The sequence below is a fragment of the Canis lupus genome, chromosome 20, assembly GCF_011100685.1.
Source record: "Canis lupus familiaris isolate Mischka breed German Shepherd chromosome 20, alternate assembly UU_Cfam_GSD_1.0, whole genome shotgun sequence".
Classification (NCBI taxonomy): Eukaryota; Metazoa; Chordata; class Mammalia; order Carnivora; family Canidae; genus Canis; species Canis lupus.
In genome coordinates, this window is record NC_049241.1 from 32639487 (window position 1) to 32656231 (window position 16745).

A 16745-nucleotide genomic window follows, 5' to 3' on the forward strand; every position below is an offset into this window, starting at 1 on the left:
GGTCATGAGTTCAAGCCCCACACTGGGCTCCACACAGCTGGGTGTGGAGCCTACTTAAAAAAAAAAAAAATGGACAGTGCTTTCTAGGGTATTCAAGTTCGTCAAGGAATATTCAAAAGATATAACCTGGGATGCCCCAGGGATACAAGAACTACAATTCAGCTAAGAAAAGGTAAACCTCAGGACGCCTGGCTGGCTCAGTGGTTGAATGTCTGCCTTAGGCTCAGCTCATGATCCTGGGGTCCTCGGACTGAATCCCACGTTGGGCTCCCCAGAGGGAGTCTGCTTCTCCCTCTGCCTCTCTCTGTCTCTCATGAATAAATAAAATCTTTTTTTAAAAAAAGATAAATCTCAGCTTGAACTTGCCTCCTGCCCCAGACTTTTGGATATACTGTTCCCTCAGCTTAAAGTGCTCCTCCCCTCTTTGCCCCTCTTCCCTACAAATACGATGTCCCTGTCTCCATAGGCCTGAGGCTTTCATAGCCTTCAAACTCTATGCAAATCTCCTTTTCTCTAAGATGAATGCAACAGACACACACACACACCTTTCCCAAGTATCTGCCCACCTGGCACATATTCTCCAGCTGGTCCAGATTCCAGCTGACTGGTGCAAGCCCATGTTCCTTCCTCATGAGCTCCTCAATGGCAGGAGAAAATCTGCATTTGTCATCTGTAAAAACTCCTTCTGCTGATACACTCTTCTCTGGGAAACTCTTCTACTTCCCCCATCAAATAGCCTGGAAGTTTCATTTCTTTTTTTTTTTTTTTTTTAATGTATTTTGAGATTCTTGTTTGAAATATTTTAATAGTTTCAGAGAGATTAGAGCTGAAAATACCCTCAAAGATGATAAATAATAATAATAAAAAGAAATAATAGTTCCATTTGTAGGGCTTGCTCTAAAGATTCATGGCATACACTCTCTCACTGAATTCCAACTATGTCACTAAAAAGGTGGGGTCTGTTGTCATCTCCATTTTATAAATGAGGAAACTGAGGCCCAGAGAGGTTGAACAACTTACCCACGGTCACACAGCTGGTGAGTAGTGGAGCCCAGCATGATTCTTCATGAGGCACAGTTGGCACAGGGCCCGGGGCTCATGATACTTTTAAGGCCACAGAAATACTTTCTTTCAGAATAAGAAGGAATAAGATTAAATTTTGGGTCAAAGAAAAATTTTAATACGTAATATTAATATATTTATATTTATACCAACATAGTTGTAAAACATAACTTCTGCTATTTCTTTATGGAAGAAAGGATGCATGAAGGCAAAGTGCCTGAGGACCGTGAAAATCATCATGTGGCTCTGGTGGGGTCAAAACTCAAATCAGGTCAGTCTGTCTTAAAAGTTCATGTTTTCACTAGGCCAGTCTGACCCCAATTTACAGGCGAGGAAATCGAGGTCCAAGGCCAGGCAGTAAATGAATGGCAGCCCCCAGCCTGGAACGCACGTTTCCAGCAAGCCAACCACCTGCTCTGTGGTCCCACAGCACCACCTGGTGCTCTTGCTGGGGACTTCCCTGCAGTCAAAGGAGGAGCCTAAGTTTCCAAGATCTATAAAGAACTTACTAAACTCAACAGCAAAGAAACAAACAATCCAATCATGAAATGGGCAAAAGACATGAAGAGAAATCTCACAGAGGAAGACATAGACATGGCCAACATGCACATGAGAAAATGCTCTGCATCACTTGCCATCAGGGAAATACAAATCAAAACCACAATGAGATACCACCTCACCCCAGTGAGAATGGGGAAAATTAACAAGGCAGGAAACCACAAGTGTTGGAGAGGATGCGGAGAAAAGGGAACCCTCTTACACTGGGAATGTGGGAATGTGAACCAGTGCAGCCACTCTGGAAAACTGTGTGGACGCTCCTCAAAGAGTTAAACATAGATCTGTCCTACGACCCAGCAATTGCACTGCTGGGGATTTACCCCAAAGATACAGATGCAATGAAACGCCGGGACACCTGCACCCGATGTTTGTAGCAGCAATGGCCACGATAGCCAAACTGTGGAAGGAGCCTCGGTGTCCATCGAAAGATGAATGGATAAAGATGTGGTTTATGTATACAATGGAATATTACTCAGCCATTAGAAGCAACAAATACCCACCATTTGCTTCGACATGGATGGAACTGGAGGGTATTATGCTGAGTGAAATAAGTCAATCGGAGAAGGACAAACATTATATGGTCTCATTCATTTGGGGAATATAAAAAATAGTGAAAGGGAATAAAGGGGAAAGGAGAGAAAATGAGTGGGAAATGTCAGAGAGGGAGACAGAACATGAGAGACTCCTAACTCTGGGAAACGAACTAGGGGTGGTGGAAGGGGAGGAGGGCGGGGGGTGGGGGTGACTGGGTGACGGGCACTGAGGGGGGCACTTGATGGGATGAGCACTGGGTGTTATTCTATATGTTGGCAAATTGAACACCAATAAAAAATAAATTTATAAAAAAAAACAAAACAAACAAAGAAGGAGCCTAGCACGAGGTTACAGACTCAGGCGTCTGCCCTGAAAGCAGCCACAAGCCAGTGGGTCCTTGGGCTCCACACTCAGCAGTGGGGGAGCCAGGCCAAGGAACATCAATGTATGCGCTTTCTTTAGGTTTTCAGCAGAATTCACACATTTCCCCACCCTCAGGTTAATAGTTATTCCTCAGAGTTAATATCCATAAAGTGCTTAGATGAGCCCTGTCCAGTAAGAATATCATGTGAACTAAATGTAATTTGAAATATTCTACTAGCTACATAAAAAAAGCAAAAAAAAAAAAGTAAATTTCATTTTAATAATAGATTTTATTTAACCCAGGGCTCAGCAAATGACAGCCTGTAGGTCGAATCTAGCCCACTGCCTATTTTTTTAAATAAAGTTTTATGGGCACACGGCCACGCCCATTGTTTCTGTATTATTTATGGCTGCTTTTACACTCCAGCTGCAGAGTTGAATGGCTGTGGAGTTGAGACTGGATGGCCCACAAGTGGAAAATACAACTAGTCCTTTTAGAGAAAGTCTGTCAAACCCTGGTTTAACCTAGCAAGTGCAAAGTTAGTGATTTTAACATGTAACTCAGTATAAAAATTACTAATGAGATATTTTACATTTTTTATCGTGTTAAATCTTCAAAATTTCGTGTGTCTTTTATACGTACAACACATTTCAAGTGCTCAATGGATATGTGTGGCTTATGACTACCAAATGCCTCAGTGCAGCCTTAGAAAAACATCTGCACGAAGCAAATATCACATTGGTGTTTATTAAATACATACAAAAATAAATCCCCCCCAGAAGAAGTAAGCCCCAGCCTCCTGGGACACCCACTGTTGGTAATGAATCTCTTTCCTAGGTCTCTAGAACGATGCTAGCTATATAGTGCCATCCTTGAGAGAATTGAGAAAGTAGTCACTTAAATCATTTTTGGTAGGGCTTGATCAATTTCCAAAATCCCAACTGAGAGCCTGCCCTGGTGGCAACCTGTCCTCTTCTGAGCAGCTTGCAGATTTGCTGCTGACAGAGATCACTGTCATCACAAGTAATACAATTCACATGTATAGTCAGGTACCCGCTAGGCATTTTCTGAGCGTTATTTCATTTAATGACAGAAACAGCAGTGACCTCCCAGAGAAGCTGCCCTGAGACCCCATGCTGGCTTCAGTGTCTCCTCTGTGCTCTCAAAGTGCCCATCTTCCCCCATCCCAGCCCTTCTCAATCTGTACTATGAGATCTAAGAAGATGTGGCTCCTTATTCCTCAGGCGCCCAGGCCAAGCCTGACCCACAGGAACTGTTAGACCTTCGGTTGCTACAGACAATCAAATGGCCCTAGAGGAACCCAGGGCATTATTTGGTATTTGATTAGTGAATTCAGCAGGTCCTTGCCAAGGCCTCTGTTGTGCAAGGCCACAGTGCAATTTCCAGCAGTCACACACACACATTGGCCCTCGCTTACTCTCTGCCTCTTGCTCTTTCCTACTCAAGAACTTCCCCAAAGTTGTAGGTGGCCTAGCTCTTCTGCAAAGTGGCAGGCTAAGAGGCAGACCAGGAGCGACACAACTCTCCCAGCCTTCACATATCCAGAAGTCATGTGATGTGTTTTCCCCAGCAGAATGTGACAGGAAGTGACATTTGGCAGTTTCAGGCTAAGGCAGGGTAGGATGGGTGTGTTCTCAGCCGACTCTGTCTCTTCCCTTGCCCCTAGTTGGATTCAGAAGGACTTGGGAAAGAACCCTGAGACCCTAGGAGATGGCAAAGCCACCAGATGGGAGAGGCCTGGATCCCCAGATCAGCGTGTGGCAGGTGGCCCACTGAACATCAGAGTGCACTGTGCAGTGAGAAATACACCTTTATTGGTTAAAGCAAGTGGGATGCAGCGGCTGTTTGTTATAACACTGAGGCAAGCCTGACCCAGGCAGGCAGGGGGCCAGTGAGAGAAACAGCAAGTAACCATGGAAACTACTTTTCTTAAACTGTGGGATACACTGGGGCCAGAGAGAGTAAAGATGGAGATATTCCCTCCTGTACGCAGCTCCGGAAGATCCTAGCAAGCCCCTCCCCACCTAACTCTGCTGCTGGAGCACGTGGAGACTCCGCTGTTTCCCCCGGGAGAGTACCTAGCACCCCACCTCTTGATGGTGGGGCCCGAGCTCTGCAAGGGAGCTGAGGTCCCTGAGGACATCCAAGAGGCAGCAGGTAGGCCACCCTGAATCCCAGAGGTACAGAAAAACACTCACATCCCCACCTTGCTCAGCAGAGGAGACAGGGCTGGACAGAACGGATGAGGGGTTGGCTGGAGTAGGGGGCATCTCTGCTCAGCAGGGTCCTGACAGGCTGTAGGAAAAGGCAGGAGCCGCTCCCGAACCCCCATGAGCTCAGATTAGCTGGTCTGTTCGCCGTGGAAAGTGAAAGACGCTACTTTTGATGTAAAAGACCTTCATGATGGGCTGGCACCTGGCATACGTGGGAGCCCTGGCATCCTTCATGACGTCCCCTGGAACAGGGCAAAGGCCTGGTTGGGCTGGGGCTACCATTCCTCCCTTCCCTGACCACCTGTCTACCACAAGAGCCCCCTCAGGCTTCCTCTCCTTTTCCTGACTGATCTCTTTCTACAATCACAGCACTCACATTCTCTGTCATATCCCCAGGGACACAAGGTGCCTGACGTATATTAGGTGCTCACTTAACCTTTCTTGAATGAATGAATGAATGAATGGACAAGAATCCAAACCCAGGCCCCCTAATTTCAAACTGAGCCACTCTTCCATGCTTGTTCATTTGCTAACTCATGTTGGGGCAGAGCTGGGCTTCAGGGACTCTGGATCTCCCTCTCCGGGCTGTCCCGAATGAAAGCATCACATGTTGAATGAGTGAATATCTGTCCTACCCACCTCATGGGGCTTTGTGAGAAAAATTTCTGTTCAGGGTACTTTCCCATTTGATTTCCCCAAAACTCTGTGACATTAGAAGGCAGGTACTACTATAATCCCATTTTTCAGATGTGGAAACTGAGGCCAAGAGAAGTTAAGGTTCTTGCTTGAACCCAGCTCCCAAGTGGAGGAGCCAGGATTTGAACTTGCACTTCCTGATTCCAAACTCAGGCCTCATTCCCTAGTCCACATTCACTCATTTGTTCATTCATTCCATGGTCACTGAGTAGTAGCCCTAAGCTGGGAGCTGGGAGGGCATTAGTAAAATCAACTAAATTCTGGAGCCCAAAGGGCTCCCTAGGCCAGGCAGACACTCAAGGAATGGGGACATGGTGGGGCCAGTGCGTTTGTAGACTCAAAAAGCTGTATAACCACAAGGGTGGACTCACATCCACCGGGAGGACTTTCGGAGGACTTCCCAGAGGTGGTGACATGTGAGTATTAGCCAGCGGAGGAAGAGGCAGGCGGTACCTTACGGGTGGAGACATGAAAATGGGCAAAGGCCTGAAGGTGTGAAGGTGCGTGGCCCCTGCTCGCGGCAAGGTGAGCCTGAGGGATGGGCCGGTGCCCGCGGGTGACAGGACAGGGCTGGGGAGGAAGGCCGGGCCTGCCCGCGGGGGTCCGGAGTGGCCACAGGGTGGTGGCCCTTACCGATGTTCCAGCCGTACTCCCAGGATGACAGGACTGGGTACAGAAACTTCTCCTCCGGCTTCTGCCGGTGCCGCTCCCGGAGGTACAAGGCCCGGCCTTGGCCGTCGTGGGAGATGCCCTGGAAAAGCAGCTTCAGGGTGCCGGGGGGCGCCCGCCTCATCTCCAGGCCCTCCGGCTTGGTCTGGGCCGCCGGGCCCCGCGCGGCTCTTTGGGCCTCCCAGGCTCTGCCTTCCTCGGTCTCAGGGGAGCTGGGGGCTGGCCGGAGTGGGGCCCGCTGCAGCCGCTTCCTGGGCACGGGCCCCTCCTTCGGGTACTCGTGGCCGTGGGTGACGGTCCAGGCGACCCGGGCTGCGGTCTCCCTCCGGACGCGCTCTTGCCAGCAGGCCTGGCTCTGCGGTTTGCCGCGGCGCTGACCGGCGCTCGGGTCCCTCATGGCGCTGGCGGGGACTGTTCTGCCCGCAGCCCCGGGCCGTCTCCCAGGATACGGTTGCCGAGGCCGAGGCCGAGCTGCGGAGGAGGGGCGCTCCGGGGCACCCTGAAGTGCTTGCAGCCCCTGGGACCAGAGGCCGGGAAAGGGAGCAGAGGCTGCCCACAGCCCACCCAGGGGGCCTGGCAGGAGGCTGTAGTCTGCCCCAGAGGGACTCAGGGCCCGAGCCTTTCCCCCTCACAGCCGGAGGGTCCCAGGGCGGTGCGTGGGCAAACCCTAACAGGCACCTCCTGTGCACCAGGCACCAAGGGGGTCCAAGGGGAGGCCCGGTGTCCACCATCAGGAGGCCCTGGACGCATGGCTGGGGCAGTTGCCAGGGAAACTCTGGACTCAGCCCCTCAGCCCCGGCTCCGACCCTTGCCAGCTCCCTGGCATCCCTTGATTATCAGAGTGCCCGCGGGAGTTACTTGTGGTATAGAGAGAGTGACAGAGAGGGGACAGCGCCCGGAGGGACTTGCCGTATAGAGAGAGCACCGGGGACAGTGCCTGGCGTCGGGGAGGCCCTCCGTAGATGTCAGCTGCTAGGCGCCTGCTGCCGTGCCCGGTTCCGTCGGCCTCTTCCGTTGCTGGGGCTCCCACTAACCTCCTTTCCAGAAGGGGGACGGGAGGCCTGCGGGAACTCCGGGCCAGGCCGGCCCCAGGCAGGCAGGACGCTGGTGTGTGGCGGGGCTCCCCCTGCCCGGCCCGGGCGGGAGGCCTTGTGAGCCATCCCACCCAGCGGACTCCTCGGGTGACTCACTGACAGGCTCTCTTCCCTCCTTGAGGAGGAGGCCGAGGCTCAGCAACGTTCATTTGGCCACCCTGGGGCGGACGTCAACCCCTGCACCTCTGTGTTACAGACACCCAGCTCTCCCGGAGAATGGGACAGCATCGTGTGAGAGGCACAGTGGCTGGGGGGGGGGCAGAGGAGGACGCACCGGTCACCCAGTTGCACCACAAAGTCAGCCTCCAGGATCCTCACACCCTCTGCTCTCCCACCAGGGCCCTGCAGCGGTGAGCAGTGTGGGTCCCGGGGAGAAGGAGGTCACCCATCATGCTGGGGCGCCCCTCACCTTTCTGGTCCCCGCTCAGCGCGCTGTCGCTTAGTCATTCAAAATAGACTCATTTGCTCTTGACCCTGTTGCTAGACACTGAGCCAGGTACTGATGCTTCCTGCCCTCAGGGTTTCATACTCCAGAAGGGGAGACAGACTCATAATCAGGTGGATGGGGAGCAGGGAGTTAGGGAGATGATCAGGGAAGGCTTCCTGGGGGAGGTGCCGTTGGAGTGAGCCCTGAACTATGAACAAGAATTAGCCAAGCAGAGTAGGGGAAGAATGTTGTAGACTGGGACTCTCAAGGCAAGAAAGGGCAGGGCTGCCTGGACTGCCCTCTGTGCCTCAGTGTTCCCAGCTGTAAAATGAGGGCTATGAGGTTTGGGACATCTGGGAAGATTCAGAACCAGCTGGTTAAGTAAAACAGCCCGGGCCTGGCATATGGACCCTGGCGCCCTCACCATGGTCATCCATTACCTGTGCCATCACCCATGTGATCCAGGCTTCTGTGCACCTGGCGCTGCAAGGGAACAGCACGGACATAAGGTGCCTCCCTCACCGAGCTTGTGCACCTGCGTCCTGTCCTCTTCACGCAGCATCTCTATGTCCAGAGGGGGTGTTGTCTGGCATCCAGGTGGTGCTCGAGGAAAGGGCCAACAGGCCCCCTGCTGCCTCGGGGCGTGTGCGCCAAGGAGGCAGGGAGGAAAGGGGAGCTGTGCGGCTGCGGCTGGTGGGGCTTGTGGGGCGGCCTCCGATCCCAGAACCCAAGAAAGCCTCCCTGCCCCAGACCGGCCTCAGCCCCAGGCAGGAGGGGCAGGGGCCCCGGGCGCGAGGGCAGAGGTGGGCGCGCTGCTCCAGGGCTTCGGAGGCCGGGTGCCTCCCTGACCGCGGGATTCTCTTCGGCGCAGCAGTTCGCGCGCCCAAGGCGACCCCTGGCGGTCACGACGGTAACGACAGTCGCAGCGGCGGTCCTCCAAGCCGCAGGCTCCTCAGCTTGGCCAGAACCTGGGCTGTGCTGAGGGGTGGACAGGCTCCCCTAAGAGGGGTGTGGGGTGGAAGGGTGCAGAAAGGCACCCCCAAAATACTGCCATCCAAAGGACTAGGGACAGAGGTCGGCTCACAAGGAGAGTCGCCTTCAGATTCCAAGTGCACAAGGCTCGGCTTCATGGCCTCCTTCCCATACTCAGGCTTTCTGGCTTTTTTTTTTTTTTTTTTAAATTAAAGATTTTATTTATTTATTCATGAGAGACACACACGCACACAGAGGGGCAGAGACACAGATGGAGAAGCAGGTCCCATGCAGGGAGCCTGATGTGGGACTTGATCCCGGGACTCCAGGATCACACCATGGGCCAAAGTCAGATGCTCAATCGCTGAGCCACCCAGGGATCTCCAGGCTTTCTGGCTTTTAACAGAGCCTTGACCATTACTGTGTGACGTTGCACAGGTCACTTAACCTCTTTGAGCCCTGGGAAATGCCCCTGTGAAAAATGGGGATAATCCTAAGACCAGTGCCTAACATTAGTTATAAAGTTAAATAATTTATATTTTGTTTACTACAGATTATTGATTTAACACTCATCTCGATCAACCCCTGGGGAGGTGTGCAGGCAGCCCCAGGCCTGTCTCTGGCCTAGATCTCTACTAAGGGAAAGCTGTCATTGAAGCCTGCACACCAGGGGAGGCTGGTAGGTGAGCTGGGGCCCTCCCCCATGCCCCTGACTCACCTAGCTCTCCCCCCACCTTTCTGGCCACTCCTCCAAGCCACCAAGGAACTGCCACTAGAACTGCCATTGGCCACCCCATCCACTACCACTGTGACTCCCAACCCAGTTTTCAATCCTGGGCTCTGTCTCCAGGTAAGTGCCTCTTCTATTTGTGCCCTGAAAGTAGCCCCTTCCTGGATTTAAGATCTCTGTACAGAAGAATCCTCTTAAGCACCTTTCAGCAGTAATCATAATTCTCTGAAGGCTTATCATGTATTAGATCCTGTGATATGTTCTTTACATGCATTTTGTCAGTTAACCCTCAGAACACCGTATGGGGTAGGGTCTAGTATCCCATTTCATTGGAGAGGAAACAGAGGCTGTGAGTTTTCTGTGAGAGTAAGTGATCTGCTGGAAGTCATGGCAGGGTAGGATTTGAACCCTCTGGCCCATGCTTTGAACCACCATGCTTAATAGAGGCCCCACAAGCTCCCTTCCCCTAACTGGGGTGCCCCTTCCTTGCCAAGATTCAGGCAGCCCCTATTCCAGCAGCTCTGGGTGGGGAAGGATTTGGCCAGCCAGTTGGAGGATGGATGTGTGGGAGGATCATTCTAATCTTAGAATGGAAGATTCCCACTTTCTCATTTTATGGATCAGGGCACTGAGACTCCGGGATGGCTTCGTGGAGGAGGTGCCCTTTGAAACCTGAACTATGAACATGAGTTGGCCAAAGCGTAGAGGAAGAATGTTCCAGACTGGGACTCCCAGTCTGTAAGACAACACAGGGTAAGGCTGTCTAGACTGCCTTCTGTGCCTTAGTCTTCCCACCTGTAAAATGAGCGCCATGAAGAAGTTTGGGATATGTGGGGAGATTAAGGGCCAGCCGGTGTCTGAGCCGGTAAGCCACAGAGCTGGGATTGGAATCCAGCCTTGAACCGCAGTACCTGACCTGCTGCTTTCTGAGTGTTTCTCATACATCAGGCTTTTCTGGCTGCTACCGCTGCCAGCTGCTTGGAGCTGGGCCCGAGGCTGGCATTTCCGGGGCGTGGCCCTCTGCCAAGATTTCCTTTCTTGAAGACCCCCCCACCCACCAGGGTTCAGCATGAGCTTTGCACTAAGAACGCCCGGGAGAGGCATTCTGATGCCTTTGGGAAGACGGTGGCTATAAAAGGCTCCAGTACTCTTTCATCTTTGAACTTTGTCCTGGGGAGATAAGCAAGTCCAAAACACGAAACACCCTTGGATGCAAGCCATCAGGCTCATACATTCCCCATCTCCTGCCTGCCTGCTTTGGAGAACTCTTGAGGAGAGAAAGGGTGTGGGGTGGGCCACCCTAAATTCCTGGCATATGAGTTGGTCTCCTGTGGGCTCAGGGACCCAGACAAAAGCCTTATCACAAAGCAAAAAGGATCCCTTTGTTTCACAGATTCCTCCCACCGTGTGTTTGGTCAGCATCCTTAGGACAAAGCCAGAGGGGGAAAAAATCGAATTCAGGCTTGCCTTGAGCCACGGAACAGTTTGACTCCCTTATGATTTGCCATTGTGAGGAGAAAAAAAATTAGCTAAACAAGATGTGTTTCTGGGAGAGAGTTTTCATTAGTGGAATATCCTGATTGCAAAGCCCCTTCCCCTTCCAAGTTAGTGGGGATTTGAAAAGATTCCATTCCTTTCCTAGACCTTGTTTCCATCAGATGGAGAATTAAGCCCAAAGAGCGCTTAAATTAATGAATGAGCTTGTTCCCCATTTTAACATACAAACTTGGGGGAGGGGGTGCGTGGCAACAAGAGTCAACCATTCATTTTGCCATTTCCGTTTATTCTGCTAATTTTTAAGGCTGTGCAACTTTTAGGGGAAATTAAATCCCTAGTGCCTGACTCATTTTACACCAGGCTCATCAAGATGTGGCTTTCGAGGCCGCTTTGAAGTCTCAAGACTAGACGTGTGGTCAAGGGCCCACATGCCTCTAAGTGCACTGGAAGCAGACATGGTAATACATGTTTCCTTCTTGGCGGCGCTGCCGGGGAGGAGGGCTTCGGGGCGGCGGGGGGAAGCTGGCTGAGGGAGAGGCAGGCCTCGGGGCCTGGAAGGGAACGAGGCCTTCTCTGGGTGGAGGGTCCCTGCAGGTCTGTGCCATCTGCTCGAACCTCTGTTGGCCCCTAACCAGGGATGCCCCATGAGCTCCTGGTAGGAAAGGGGCAAAGTCAACAGGGAAAAGCCAGAAAGGGCCTGGTGCCTAGTTTTAAAGTCACCGACGTGCTTGCACAGACAACAGCCTGTGCCAACGGCAGGGAGCCCACAGGAACGGGCAGGTAAGAGCGGCCCAGACGGTCTAGCCACTGACCGGCAGAGGGGTGTCCAGGTTCACCTGGGTTTTTTGTGATGTGACAGGCAGGGGCCCACCCTCTGGGGCAGCCCTGGATGGCTAATGTCATCTCTGGTGGATGTTGGTCATGGAGAGCAGCAGCCAAGGCTCCCAGCTCCCAGTGAGACTGCATGAGATCCTCACAACCACTGGGGAGCGTGGGCTGAGAGGTGAAGCAGCCTCCCCAAGGCCATATGCCACCAAGGGGCAGAGCCAATGTCCATACTCTACCAGATGCCCAAGTCCAGCTGTGAACACAGAAGTGCTGCCTCCCCGACAAAAGCCAGCCAGACATCAGGGTATTGAAACCAGTGGCTGTGGCCCGGTGCTCCCCCGTGAGCAAGGTCAGCATCGCTAGGCAGAGCCTGTGCCCCCCTCCCTCCAAGTCCAGAGACCCCTTGGGAGTCCAGGGACAGTCATTCTCAGCCCAGACCCATAAATAAGGGTGCTCCCACCAGAAGGAAGGGCAAGGGAAAACCTCCTTTCCTACCACCTCAGAGGTAAACAAGCCTCCATCCTGATCAACAATCGGAGCAGGGAAGAAACACCCAAAAAGAATCCAGTCTTCCTTCCTTGACTTTCCCTCTACCCCTCACCGCCCGTGGAGGAGGGCTAGGAGCCCAGGAGGGACCTCCAGGGGCTTATATGGGGGCTCCCGGTGCCCTTCCCTCTGTGTTCCTGCTCTCATCGAGGTATAACCAGGGAGGCAGAGCTTCCACTTTGTTGTCCAATGGCAGTGGGGGCGACAGGTGACAGAGCTTCTTGTTTGAGTCAACTCCCTAAAATGACCATTTCTCATGTCACTGGGAAAAAGGCTTTCTCTCCCAGAGGAGGTGTTAGGTGTCGCGGCCCATGTGCCCCTTCGCCCAGTGCCCTCTCCGCCAGGCCCCAGCTGCTGGACTGCCTGGACTCCCCTGATGATACACGCGCAGTGGGGGGGCTCGCAGGAAAGCCAGCCCCCCCCCCCCGCCCCCGCAAACAGAGGCAAGGCTCGCTGTCAGAACAAGTTGCTAATCTGCGTCCTTTCGGCCAGGGGTAGGGAGAGCTGGTCAGAGACTCAAACGGTTTATTCAGAAACAACACCTTCTAAGGACACCAAGGGAGCTTGACAGAGCAAACATTTAATAAGTTATAAGATACAATTTACAGTCGGCATTTGATTCCAGTTTCTGCTTCCATGTCCCCATTTATAAAACCTGTGGCCCTTTCACATTAGGCTTCAGGCTGCTCCGGTTTCTAAGAGGTGGGCTACTGCCAACACCTGCCCCCAGCTGCTACATCTTGGTGACGGTCCCTTACCTTGCTCCCTCCCTGTCCCATCCACGGAGGTGCTCATGACAAGAGCAGCCACTTCCTTGAGATGGAGCAGCAAATCAAAAAGCTCTGCCTGCCGAGACAATGCCACACACCCGGGCCCTACAGTCAGGCAGTGTCCCCGAATGCTTTAACTTTATTCCAAAGCCAGCTCAGGTCTGCAGAAAGGGATGCAAAATGCCTTATACTCCGTTTTTGGAATTTTGCACCTGCACATTGCTTTCCAAACAGCTTCAGGTACTGTGGTCAGAGCCAAATGAATACATAGCCACCATTAGCTATGTGGCTTCCACTATTTCTGCCCAATGACAGAAGACCCCCCCCCCCCAAATGTCCTGACTTTGAGGCCAAAGGTCAGCAGGACTTCCATTCTTTCCTGTCTATAATCCTTTTCCAAGAAGCAATCCCACAGCTGACTGGAGGTGGGTTGGAGTGTTCTGTCCCGTGACAGGCCTTCCGCAGACAGGGACGCTGACATAGGGACCCACCTGCGGTCACTTCGAACGTGTTGGCAAGACTCATTGGTCTGACAGATGGCTGGAGTGTGTGTTAAGAACAAAGGCTCGTGCTGTTTAAAAAAAGGTCTTTGGCAGGAGGGGGCTGCTTGCCACAGTAGAATTTCCTCAGACCCAGAGACTTCAATGGCCTTTAAAGACAAAAGCAAAAATGTGGCTGCCGAAATGGGCACATGTTACAACTTTGCAGGGAGATAGCAGAATGAGGGGAGATGCATCAGAGAGCATTGAGGTCACTCTGCCACCAGGTGCCCACTGCCCTTTGAGACGTGTAACAAGGCCACAGACAGGTGGGGGTGTGGAGATGAGTAATGTCAAAACAATGGCATCTGCCTCAGAGCCTTTTATGTTATAGGGCGCTGGAGAGATGAAGCTGGTTTTAAGTCATCTTCTTTCCTAAATCATAGCCTAAACTAGGTCGCCTCTTTGCCCTGTCCCTTCCCTGCCAGTCTTGTTTCAGATATGGGTTACCAATATCATTTTTTAAAAACGTCAATCTTGTGGGTGAACTTGGTCTGTCTGCAGGGGGTGATCTGTGCCAACAAGAGATCGGATTTGAACCAAGTGTGCATGGAAATCTTCTCAGCCCACGGCATGAGTTTGCATTTCTTAAGAGTCCCCAACACGTCCCCAAAGAGCCAAGTCTAGGACTTATTTCTCAAGGCACTTTAGAACGGCAATGTTTTCGGGATGGGTTTTCAGACCCACAAACAGGCTGGAGGAAAACTTTGTATAAAACAAGTTACAAACAAGCAACAAAAGCAACCACCAGAACTCCTCCCAGGGTTTGACGAGAACCGTTTTAAGGCACCGTGACGTGGAAGGGGCTGCCAGGGATGTGTTCTTCTCCCCACTTCACGGCCAGAATGTAATCTCCCTTCTCCTTGACGACATATGTGACATTGTATTGTTGGTTGCCCACGTGCTTCATGGAGACCTCTTCGCAGGGGGTGGTTGGCCCATGGACACCAATCAACAGCATGTTGGAACCTGGGAGGCAAAAAAAAAAAAAAAAGGTGGTTTACTCTGTCAGGATGCATCATGCAAGGCAGAAGAAAGGGAGGGGATATGGGAGACAAAGAAAATATACCAGCTGTTATCTGTTGAGATTCTATAATGATGCTGGGACCTCTAAGAGGTGGGACGGCATGGCAATTACTAATGTAGACTCAGAGCCCAGTGGCGTGGGTTCAAATCCCTGCCTGCCACTTCCTAGCTGGGTGGCCTTGGATGTGGGACTTTGCCTCTCTCTGCCTTAGCTTGCCCATCTGTAAACAGGAGTTGACACTAGATCTACTCCATGGGATTGCTCAGAGGTTTACAGAAGTTATATGTGAAGCCCTTAGCTTGTAGTAAGGGCTACGTAAGTGATGGCTACTCTGATCTCATTTATTCTCATAAGAAACTTAAGGTGACTTTATTATTCACATTTTAGACAAGAAGAAACTGACTTTTAGAAAAAGATTTAGTAACTTTCCCAAGATCACGCAGCTAAATTTGGGGAAGGAAGGCGGGGAGGGAAGGGAAGGAGAGCCAGGTTTCCAGCTCCGATGTGCCAGATGCCAGAACCCAGGCAACCAACCACTGACACTCAAATAAATACCCAAGTTTAAACTGCAATTAAAGCAATTATTGGCAGAGAAGGGGCCAGGTTCCTGACTTAGTCTGCCCATCTGTAATGGGGATAAATGCCATCTTTCCTGTCTACTTTGAGGGCATTTGAAAGAATCAAGGGGCAAAAGAAAGGAAAATCATTTTAAAATATTAAGTGCAGGAATGGGGGACTCCTGGGTGGTTCAGCAGTTGAGCGTCTGCCTTTGGCCCAGAGTGTGATCCTGGAGCCCTGGGATCGACTCCCACATTGGGCTCCCTGCATGGAGCCTGCTTCTCTCTCTGCCTGTGTCTCTGCTTCTCTCTCTGTGTATCTCTCATGAATAAATAAAATCTTTAAAAAAAAATGCAGGAATGGGGTAATGAACAAGGTTACTTGTAAATGTTTGGGTTGCATGGGTAGGTGGGCCCTGCAGGGAAGTCGAAAGTTAGCAGAGGGTGCTTAGCCTGCCTCCACCCTGACCCCTGGGCAGGACCAGGATACCTACCAGCTTTGCTGCAGTCCACCAAGAAGGAGCTCTTCTGACCCACAAACGCCTTTGAGAGCCCTGCCCCCTTGGAGGTCACCTTGCTGGCGTCTGAGGATGCCTTGGGGATGGCACTGTAACAGGTCTCTATGGATGACCTGGTCACTGACTCCACCAGAATGGATGAGGTCTCATTGGCTGAGCCAGGGCTGACCAGACGCTGGCCTAGAACATGGAAGGGAGAGGAGGCAGGAGTGAATGGCCAGAGCAAGTGGGTCCTCTCAGCTAGAAAGGAGAGAGCCCCAGGCAGAAGCCGCAGGAAAGTCCATGCACCCTAAACATTGGATCCAGTCCATGCACCTGGATCTAAACATTACCATTTCCCCATCTTAACCCCATAATGTCTTCCAAACTCCAGGGGTACCACCCCACACAATGAGGCAAATGACAAAGCCTGGAAATCCCTCCCACATAACACCATGCCACTCTGTAGAAGTCATTTCATATCTTCACTGATATAAAATACCCTATGTATAAATAGTGTAAAAGTAGTGTTACATGTTGGGGAGAACATATAACAAAATAATAAGAATGGTTCTCTGCATGTGAAAGGATGATTTTTCTATCTGAATCTTCTAATGTTTCTGCAATGAAGCTATACTACTCCTCCAACAGTGTAGACCAATGTAGGGACATGTAGAAGGGATCTACCACAGTATGTATGGTGATAACCTTGGGCCAGGGGCTGTGAGGTGCTTTTGACTGGTATTTTTTCTAGTGTTCTGAAGGAGGCACATTTTTATAAATTTAATAAAACCTTTTGATTATTTTAGAAGTGAAGGTTAGAAATGAGATTTTTCAGGTCCTGTTCTAAACAAATATGTAAGATTTAAAATATGTAAATATTTTTTCTTTTCTGTTAAAAACAGAAAACATGATTTTTCAATTTCTACCCTCCTCCTTATTATCCTGTAGGGGGAGGATGCTAGCATATATCCTTGGGATTCTAAAGATGTTTATTCCCCTGACATGTCATACCCTTTCTTTATATTCAAGATTCAAAGTAAATTCAATACAGATAAAATTACCCAGTTTCTAGTAACAAGGAACTCCGTTGATAATCTGGCAAGATATGCTCCACTGAGAAAAAGAGTCATATCAAAGCTGT

General features: G+C 51.2%; 2 protein-coding genes and 1 long non-coding RNA gene across 3 annotated transcripts in view; 1 reads left to right on the forward strand and 2 right to left on the reverse strand.

The window, feature by feature from the left end:
* Window positions 1–2723: 2723 nt before the first annotated feature.
* Window positions 2724–6529, reverse strand: LOC106560122 (protein ATP6V1FNB). The gene is made up of 2 exons (XM_038566048.1): window positions 6082–6529; window positions 2724–4994 (listed from the first exon to the last, which is right to left on the reverse strand). Exons 1-2 carry the CDS (start codon window positions 6512–6514, stop codon window positions 4876–4878), a joined length of 552 nt encoding a protein of 183 aa, XP_038421976.1. The 5' UTR covers window positions 6515–6529; the 3' UTR covers window positions 2724–4875.
* A 71-nt stretch (window positions 6530–6600) lies between these two features.
* LOC111091441 lies at window positions 6601–11286 on the forward strand. Its single transcript, XR_005374868.1, has 5 exons — window positions 6601–6769; window positions 7408–7561; window positions 9366–9460; window positions 9965–10093; window positions 10734–11286. It is a non-coding gene; the product is annotated as an uncharacterized LOC111091441 (long non-coding RNA).
* Window positions 11287–12770: 1484 nt separating this feature from the next.
* The window catches only part of FLNB (filamin B), a 138270-nt gene continuing 134295 nt past the window's right edge, over window positions 12771–16745 (reverse strand). The window contains 2 exon segments of the mRNA XM_038566049.1: window positions 12771–14489; window positions 15599–15802. Of these exon segments, the coding sequence (XP_038421977.1) occupies window positions 14302–14489; window positions 15599–15802 (392 nt within the window). The 3' untranslated portion in view covers window positions 12771–14301.